This window comes from Chlamydotis macqueenii, chromosome 27 (genome assembly GCF_036417535.1).
Source record: "Chlamydotis macqueenii isolate bChlMac1 chromosome 27, bChlMac1.mat, whole genome shotgun sequence".
NCBI lineage: Eukaryota > Metazoa > Chordata > Aves > Otidiformes > Otididae > Chlamydotis > Chlamydotis macqueenii.
In genome coordinates, this window is record NC_141582.1 from 2,334,822 (window position 1) to 2,344,002 (window position 9,181).

Sequence of the window (9,181 nt, forward strand, 5' to 3'; positions counted from 1 at the left end):
GGCCCCCCAACCAGGGCAGACGGGGCGATGCTGGCCCCCCAACCAGGGCAGATGGGGCGACGCTGGCCCCCCTGGACGAGGGGTCCCCACCCACCCCGCCGCTTCGTGGGCACGGAGCAGGGTCCCACCTGCCTGCCCCCGCCCAGCCCCTCGGGGTGCTCAGCCCCCCGGCACAGTGCCGGGGGGGCCGCAGAGGCCGGGGTTCTGCCCGCGGAGCCCTGGTACCGCACTATGCCCCCCCCCCCCGGGCTCTCTCAGCACCGAGCGTGCCGCGCTGGTGGCAACGGACGGGGCAGGCGGCACAGGGCAGAGGGCACCAGTGGCACCACGGAGCAGACGGGACGAGACGGAGCAGCCCCAGGCGCGGGGGGAGAAGAGGTTTTTATTCCACGTTTCTCCCCACAGGCGCGTGTCCTGCTCTCCCCGGAGCGTGCACGGCTGCTGGAGAGCCGGGGGGGGGGGACACACCACGGCCCCACACACCCAGAAATCCGTGAGACGCAGGCAGACGCAGCCCCCGCCTGCTTTGCACAGGGCAGGCTGTGGGTCTGGGGGACAAGGCTGGAGCCCCCAGCCCTGGCGCTGCTCCGCTGTGGGGCCGGGAAGGAGGCGGGAGCCGGCCCTGCACCCATGCCTGCAGAAGGCACCTCTCTGCGTCCCAGAGACGAGGCTGGAGGGCCTGAGCGCGGAGCCGGGGCGCTGCAGGGTCCCCGAGCCGCATGGGGACCCCCCCCCACGGTTTGTGGGTGCGGGGCTGGGCTCCCCCGCTGCTACCGGTGCCGGTGCTCCAGCAGAGCCTCGAAGTCTGGGGAACAGACCAGCTTGTGCTTCACGTGGCCCAGGACGATCATCTCGCCCGTCCGGTTGTCCCCGATGCCGACGGACACCAGCTCCTTTTCCAGAGGGGTGAAACGCCCGTGAGCAGCCCACTCCCACGGAAAACCCCTAAACCGCGGTGGGAAGAAGGTCCCTGCCCGCTGTGGGGGGCGAGCCTGGAGGTGTCCCCCCTCTGCTACCCACACCCTGGGGACAAGAGCAGGGTCCTTCCCCCGACTGCCACAGGGATGGGCCGCCAGCCCCGTCACCCAAGGGCCAGCACGACCCTGACGGTCCCTGGCCCCCCAAGGGGCTATTTTGGGGTGCAGCCCCACAAATCAGGTCCCCAGCACTGTCCACACTCCCCCGCAGCCCCAGTACCTGCAGAAAGGAGCAAGGGGTCCCCATGGTCACGTCCAGGGTCACCTTGCCCAGCACCAGCTGCACCTTCCCCGACTTTCGGATGAGCAGTTTCCCCACCTGCCCCTCGGGGAGGTCGGCCAGGGTGCAGGTGTTCTCCGCCTGCCTCGCCTCCTGCCGAGGGACATCGCGGAATCGGGGGGGGGGACACACACACACACATCACCACACCGTCCCCAACCCCACCCCACCGAGCCCCCTTACCTGGCTCTTCTCCTGCTTCACCACGACCACTTGCCCCTCCTCGTTTTGCAGCTCCGTCTTGATGGGTTTGGTGTCCTGGGTGGGCGGCTGGCCGGGCAGCGTGTCGGGCAGCTGCAGGAAGAGCAGCTCCTCCTCGGACGACAGGCTCAGCCGCTGCAGCAGCTCAGCCACCGAGACATCCCGGGGGAAACCGGGGGGTCCCTTGGTTTGCGCCGGCTTGGGCGGGGGGTCTTCATCGCACGGCTCTTCTTTCACTGGCATGAGAGGCGGCGGGTAGGCACTGGGGTGGGGAAGCCCCCCCAGCCCCTGCCCGCTGGGATCCCCCCACACCCCAGCGCACCTTTCACCGCCGGCGGGTCCAGCTCCATCTTCTCCTCCTTGGGGCCGGGCAGCCAGGGCTGGGTGTCCTCCTGCTCCGTCGCCTCCTCCTTGAAGAGCCAGCCCGAGTGGGCCAGCGGCAGCTGCACCGGCTTGTTACGGATGTCGTTCTTCAGCCCCGGATCGTCGAGGAACTGCGGGGACGGGAGAGGGGGACGCTCAGCGCCGGCCCAGTGGCACCAAATCCACCCCTCGCGGCCCCACTCACATCGTCCTTCTGCAGCATCCGCAGGATCTGCTTCGTCTCCTCGTCCGTCTCCCTCTTCTCCTTCTTGATGTTGATGATGTGGGAAGGGCCGAAGTCCGACATGTCCACCGTCTTGTCCCAGGAGCCCGCTGGGGAGAAGGGACCAGCCCCGGGGTGAGCCCCGAGGTGGGTGGGACGACCCCGAGACCCCCCCCCCACCACCCCAGTGAAGGGGGGCAGCTCTCGTTACCTTTTTTCTTCATCATTTCGGCGGGGCCCTGCTCGAAGATGGAGTGGGACTGGATAACCTCGGGCCGGCCCCGGCCTCGGCCGTGCCCATCGCGCTGCCGGTCCCTGTCCCGTTCCTTCTTCTCCTTCTTGATGGAGACATCCTCCCTGGGCCTGGGGAGCGGGGAGGCGGCCGGTCACCCCCACCCCCGTCCCCTGCCACCCCCTGGGCAGCGGGTTCCCCTCTCAGGGCACGCTTTGCCCACCGAGACCCCGCTGCACAGGTACCCGCCGGCAAAACCGCCTCCGCGCCCCGCGGAAAACGCTTACGAGGCCACTTACTCTTCCTTGATCTTCCTGCTGATTATGTTGGGGGTGAAGGTTTTCTGCAAACGAGAGCAGAGGGACAAGTCGCTGCACGAGCGGAGATAAGCAACAGAAACCAAACCGGCCGCGGGGCTGGAGGAGGCGGCTGGGGACCTGGCCACGTCCCGCACGGACCCCTAAACCCCCTGGGCTGCCGCTCCTGGGCCCCCCCCCTCACAGCCCACCTGCGCTGTGGGGGACCCAAGCACTCGTACCCCAAGCAGCGGGGCAGGGTCACCCTGAAAGAGTCAGTTTTGGGGAGCCCTCCCCAGCGCACTCACCTTTTTCACGCCTCCCAGGGTGAGGTCTCGGGAGCGGATGGAGGGCAGGCGCCCCGGGGTGAGGGGGGGCGCGGCCGGCCGCCTCCCGAGCAGCCCCCGTGCCCCGGGGAGCCCCGGCCGCAGGCTGCCTGGCGAGCCGGTGTCACCGGAGCCCCCCTCCGCCATCCTCGGCCTGGCCCTGCCGAAAAGTTGGGGGGGGACGGTCAGGGGGACCCAGCCCTGTGCCCTGCACGGGGGGCTCAGCCCCCTCCATGCACCCCCAAACAGGGCCCACTCTGTACCCCACCCTAGGGTGCTCACCCACCCCCAGGACCCACTTGCACCCCTCTTTCCCAGAGTGCTCACCCTCCCACACCCCCCCAAAATGGGCCCACTCATATCGCCCACCCCAGGACCCACTCACACCCCCTCCCCAGTGTGCCCACCCCCTAAAACACCCCCAAAACGGGCCCACTCGCACCCCCCTCCCCGTGGGGCTCAGCCTCCCACACACCCCCAAACCGGACCCACTCGCACCGCCCACCCCCGGGGCCTCACCCCTCCGTGCACCCCCAAAACGGACCCACGCGTGTACCCCCCCCAGACCCCTCACACCCCCTCCCCAGGGTGCTCACCCCCCCCCCATGCACTCCCAAACAGGGCCCACTCGCTCCCCACTCACTCAGCCCCCCAGGCACAACCCCCCCAAACCCACTCTCACGCCCCCCCCACCCCAATCCGCACCCCCCGTGTCCCCCACGCCACGCCGCCCACTTACCCTGCCCGGGCCACCGCCGGCTCGCGTCCCCACTGCGCATGCGTACCGTGCGACCCGCTCTTCCCGGAAGGACGCCGCTGCCGCCATCTTTATAGAGGGCGCGCCGGTGCCGCCAGCGAGCCGCCATCTTTGTGTTTGGCACTGCCCAGCCCCATGTCGAAGGTGGCGGCGCCATCTTTGTAGCGGGCAGTGCCCGGTTCTCGGGACTGGGCACAGTGGGCAGTGCTGGGGGGGCATTGGGGAAGGAGAGGGGGTCTCGCAGCCCTGTATTTGAATCCCTCCGGATGCCTGGGCTGCAGCCACCCCCCCCCTCAGTGTCCCTGCAGCCCGTGGGGGAACCCAGCCGAACCCACGGGAAGAACACGCGCGGGCATCCCACGCACTCAGGGGTCTGTGTGGCAAGGAATTTTTTTGGGGCTGCTCGCCCCCCACCCTAAAAACCCCCTCAAACAAAGGTGTCCCCCGCATCACCAGCAGCAAAACAGCACCCTCCCCTCACCCATGAGCTTTGCACCGCTTCCCACGGGGGTCCCGCGTGGGCGCCAGCATCCCCCCTCCCTGCATTTTGGGGGGAGGGGGGTTCAGGCAGGAGCAGCCCACCCACGAACGGCACCCACCGCCGCGCTGCCTCCGTCCCCTGACGCCGTACGCAGCCCGCCACCCGATTGGCAGAGCAAGAATATTTTTTTTTCCTCCCCCCTCCTTCTCCGATATATATTTTTTTCCCTGATTTTTTTTTTTTTCCCTCCTTCTCTCTCTCTCTCTCTCTTTTTTTTTTTTTTCCCTCCCTCCTCTGGAGGGTGTTTGCTATTTCCGAGCCGGCTGGGAGGATCCCAGTCGCAGCAGCCGCAGGCAGCGCCGGGCATCGCCGCCGTCTTCTCACCGGCATCTTCTACCCTTCCCGCTCCCCTCGCCCCCCCCCCCCCACCCCGGGGCCGCTTGCCCCCCTTCGCCTCCCCTTGCCTCACCCCACCACCCCACCGACATCCCACCGCATCCCGGCAGCCCCCCCCCCCGGCACGGCCAGGTAAGGGCCACACCGGCATCGCGCTACCGGTAAGCGTCAACCTTCGGGCGAGGGACACCGGTTCAACCCAGCCAAGGGGGGGTCTCTTGGGGGGGCACGGAGCGTCAAGATTCGGCTACCGAGCTCCCCGCGCCGTCGCCGTGCACGGGAAAGCGGCAGCGGGCTGGCCACGACGTCCCCGCCGCGGTGACCTTCTGCTCTGCCCGAGGGGGACAAGCGCTTGGGGTGACACTCGGATTGGGGACGGGGAGAGGCTGGGGGGGTGATGGGGGGGGGTGCGTGGCGCAGCTCGCCGCAGGGCTCTTGCGCACCCGGAGAGCGGGGCACGCGTGACCGCGGGCGGCCCACGCGCGGGGTGGATGGATGCGCCCACGGGTGCCGAGCGGCGTTTGACAGCGGCGGTGCCGTGCGGTGATGGAGGAGGAGGAGGAGGGGGCGCGGGTGATTTTGGGTGTGGGCGGCCGTGGGCACGCGTGTGCGAGCCGTGGTGGGCGTGCGCCCCTGCGCGTGGGCGCGTGGGCAGCCCCGCGACGCCACGGCTCAGACGCGCGCCCGCCGCGGCACCGCTGCTCCCCCCAGGGCTTGCGCAAGCCCTGGGGTCCCGCACCGGGGTGCGGGGTGGGGGGGCACCTCCTCGACGCGTCCCTTGGCTCCCGCACCGACGGCGTCCGCCTGCGCCCGCGCACCTCGGGGGCGCGAAGCCGCCCACGCACCCGCCCCGCCGAGCGGCTTTGGGGGGGCTTCGGGGGGGGGGGGGGGGCAATCGCAGCCCCGGCCGTGGGGAAACTGAGGCACGGGCCAGGGCAAAGGCGGATCCAGCTTTTCCGGTGCCAGCCGCCCGCGTGCAACCCTCCCCTCTCCCAGCACTCCCTCCGCTCCCCTTGTTTTTCTTTCCCCACCCGGTGTTGAGCAAACCCCGAAACACCCGCTGGCAGCGAGCCGGTGGCCCCGCGGCATCCCTGGGGAGCGGCCGGGGCCCCCGCGCAACCCTTTTTTTTTTTTCTTTTTTTTTTTTTTTTTTCTCCCCGAACGGGCATGTTCCCGGCATCCCGCTGCCTGCTCCTGCCCGTCGTTGCCTATTCCTGGCCGCCGGCCGCTTTTCCACCCCGGTGCCATCTGCTCTGCCGTGGGGTCCGCTTGGCAGCTGCCTCCGTGGGCAGCCGGCACCCTCGCCACGCTCCGCAAAAAAAAAAAAAACCCAACAAACCAAAAAAAAAAAAACCCAAAAATACCCCCCCCCCCCCCAAAAAAAAACCAACCCACCGTGTGCTCTGCCCTCAGGAGCCCACAGCCCCTCCGGCCATGGAGCTGCTTTCCACCCCCAAAAATATCGAGATCAACAACATCACCTGCGATTCCTTCCGCATCTCCTGGGCCATGGAGAAGGGGGACCTGGAGAGGGTCACCCACTACTTCATCGACCTCAACAAGAAGGAGAACAAGAACTCCAACAAGTTCAAGCATCGGGTGAGCCGGGGTTGGGGTGGGGGGGGATGCGGGACCCCCCCGCTCGGGGAGAGGAGAGGGGGTTTAGGGGGGGAAACCAGGGTTATAGCCCACTCCCACGCTCATTTGGGAGCAAATTCCCCTGCGGGACACGGCAGGGGGGACCGGGATGGGAACCGGGATGGGGATCAGGGTGCGACCAACCCCCCCGAGCCCCCGCGGGGGAGCGGAGCAGCAAACCGCTCGCGTTCCCCCTCCCCCTGGATGCGAGTCACTAATTCAGGACGTTTTTAGCAGCGCGGTTGCCAGGGTGATGCTATTTAATGTTTAACATTTTTTTTTTTTCCTCCTCCCCAATAATAAGGGGGGTGGTTGAGGCGGGGAGGGGGGGGTGGGATGATTTTTTTTTTTTTTCCCCTGTGTCTCCCGGCTTCAGCATCCGCCGTTGCCACAGAAACGGCTCTGCACTGCGGTGCTGCTTGGTGGCCTCTTGACATCGCGGGATGCTGCTGGGAGCCGGGGGTCCCTGAGACCCCCGTAGGGGGGGACCCTTATCCCTGTCCCAGCACAGGTTTTACTGGGAGGTGTTTGGGGCCAGCGTGGGCAGCAGGGGAGGAGGGAGCGGGGCCGGGGACAAATTGGGGGGGGGCAGTGGGAGACAGGGCAGCGTGCTGCTTTGGGGGTGTCGGCACTGGAGCGGCTATTTCGGAGCGTGCGGTACCCATCAGCATCCCTTGGGATGCAGGGATGCAGGGAGGGGGGGGTGGGATGCCACCCTGCCTGACCCTCACCCCTCGCTGCAGGACGTCCCCACCAAACTGGTGGCCAAAGCGGTGCCGCTCCCCATGACGGTGCGGGGTCACTGGTTCCTGAGCCCCCGCACCGAGTACAGCGTGGCGGTGCAGACGGCGGTGAAGCAGAGCGACGGCGAGTACCTGGTGTCCGGCTGGAGCGAGACGGTGGAGTTTTGTACCGGGGGTGAGCGCCGCGGCGGGCGGGGGCGGCCGAACCGGGAGGACGGGGGCGATGCCGCCAGCTTGCCCAAACCGGGCCGGTTGGAGCGGCAGCTGATGAGTGGGAGGCAGGAGGTGCGGGCAGCGGGATGGGCTGCCGGGGTGGAGGGGATGGAGACGCCCTGATGTCCCCGTCCCCGTCCCCAGACTACGCCAAGGAGCATCTGGCCCAGCTGCAGGAGAAAGCCGAGCTGATCGCCGGCCGCATGCTGCGCTTCTCCGTCTTCTACCGCAACCAGCACAAGGAGTATTTCCAGCACGTCAGGTACCCCCGTTCCCAGTTCCCTGTCCCAGGGCCGCCCGGTCCTCGCCGGGTCCGCGTCCCCTGACCCTGCCTGTGTCTGTATGTCTGTGTTGCGTGTCCATCCTCCTCCTCCTCGCCCCGCGTCCCCTCTGCGCGCGCAGGATGCACTGCGGGAACGTGATGAAGCCGTCGCTGAAGGACAACAGCGGCAGCCACGGCTCGCCCACCAGCGGGATGCTGCACGGCATCTTCTTCAGCTGCAACACCGAATTCAACACCGGGCAGCCCCCCCAGGACTCGCCCTACGGTCGTTACCGGTTCCAGATCCCGGCTCAACGTCTCTTCAACCCCAACACCAACCTCTACTTCGCGGACTTCTACTGCATGTACACCGCCTACCACTACGTCGTCCTGGTCCTGGCACCCAAGGGTTCCTCGGGGGATCTCTTCTGCCGGGAGCGTCTACCCCAACTGGACATTTCCTCCAACAAGTTCCTGACGTGCTGCGTGGAGGAGGGCGAGCTGGTGTACCGCCACGCCCAGGACAGCATCCTGGAGGTCATATACACCGAGCCGGTGGACCTCAGCCTCGGCGTGCTGGGGGAAATCAGCGGGCACCAGCTGATGAGCCTCTCCACCGCCAATGCCAAAAAGGACCCCAGCTGCAAGACCTGCAACATCAGCGTGGGGCGTTAAGGGTGGGAGGCGGGCAGGGCCGGGGAGGGAGAAGGGCGCCCACGGACGCTGCTGGGTGGAGGAGCCGGATGGGTGCCGGTGTAAATAGCGGCGTTGCTTGTGCCCCTGCGCGCTGGGCGAAGGAGCCGGCGGGATGCTCGCCCAGCACCGAGGCAGAGCCCGCGCCGCTCGGTGCCTTGAGGGAGGAAGCCTTCATCTCCTGGACTGGCTGACCAGCATCATTCTCGCTGGCGTGAGCCCCGCGCTCTGCCCCCCCCTGCCGCGCAGCCACGCCGGGACCCCTTCCCCTCTGGTGCCCACCACCGTCCCCCTGCTCTGGAGTTCGTCCCCCTCTGCTGGCAGCGCAGTTCCTGGGGACCCCCGGCCCTGCCAACCTGGGGCTGGGGCTCCCCGGCCACCCCGGAGAGGGGGTTTTGGCGGAGAGGCTGGAAGCACCCCCCCGCCCCGGTTTTGGACTGGAGAGGGGATCGGGGAGGGATCCCCCGACTTCGGGGCCGCAGTCGTGGTGCGCGTGTCCGCAGTGGTGTGGGGGGGACGGACGTGGCAGCGTCCCCCCTCCGCGTGTCGTGCAGCGCTGTGCTGTGTTCGCTCTCCGCTCTACCCGGCACCCCCGGCCCCGCGGCCCAGGAGGCAACCGGAGGAGACGGGGCAGGGGACCGGAGCCGAACCCCCCAACCACCCCATCCCCCCTCCCAAAATCCGTTGCCCCCCGCATGAGCCGTCGGCAGCATGGCGCTTGCGTGCCGGCCCCCATCTCTGTGTATCCGATGCACGCTGTAACGGTAGAAGAGAACAACCGTCCCCGTCCCCGTTCCCGTCCCCGTGCTGTGCTGGCGGTGTGTCAATAAACTGTGTGCGCTCGCCACCCCGCCGCGTCACGCGCCTCTGTCCCCCGTCGGGACCAGGTCTGGCCCGGGGAGGGGTGGGACGGGGCTGGAGCGGGGAAGAGGGTGGCACGGAGGGGTGCTGCGGCACAGCCACGGGCCCCCTCCTGCCCTCGCCAGCCCCTGGGTTCGGGGTCCCTTTGCCCATCACCGAGGCCGCAAACCCTTCTGGATGAAAAACCCCAGGCGCCCATCACCGTCCCGTCTGGGCACAACCCACTCCAGGGCATCCCA

General features: G+C 68.2%; 2 protein-coding genes across 2 annotated transcripts; one reads left to right on the top strand and one right to left on the bottom strand.

The window, feature by feature from the left end:
• Positions 1–363: 363 nt before the first annotated feature.
• POLR3D (RNA polymerase III subunit D) lies at positions 364–3,685 on the bottom strand. The gene is made up of 9 exons (XM_086767793.1): positions 3,638–3,685; positions 2,881–3,058; positions 2,576–2,619; positions 2,256–2,407; positions 2,027–2,154; positions 1,781–1,952; positions 1,441–1,694; positions 1,198–1,350; positions 364–893 (listed from the first exon to the last, which is right to left on the bottom strand). The coding sequence occupies exons 2-9, from the start codon at positions 3,043–3,045 to the stop codon at positions 771–773; spliced, it is 1,191 nt and encodes a 396-aa protein (XP_086623919.1). The 5' UTR covers positions 3,046–3,058; positions 3,638–3,685; the 3' UTR covers positions 364–770.
• Positions 3,686–5,931: 2,246 nt separating this feature from the next.
• Positions 5,932–8,928, top strand: PHYHIP (phytanoyl-CoA 2-hydroxylase interacting protein). Its single transcript, XM_086767849.1, has 4 exons — positions 5,932–6,131; positions 6,914–7,088; positions 7,271–7,388; positions 7,529–8,928. The coding sequence occupies exons 1-4, from the start codon at positions 5,967–5,969 to the stop codon at positions 8,061–8,063; spliced, it is 993 nt and encodes a 330-aa protein (XP_086623975.1). The 5' UTR covers positions 5,932–5,966; the 3' UTR covers positions 8,064–8,928.
• Positions 8,929–9,181: the final 253 nt, after the last annotated feature.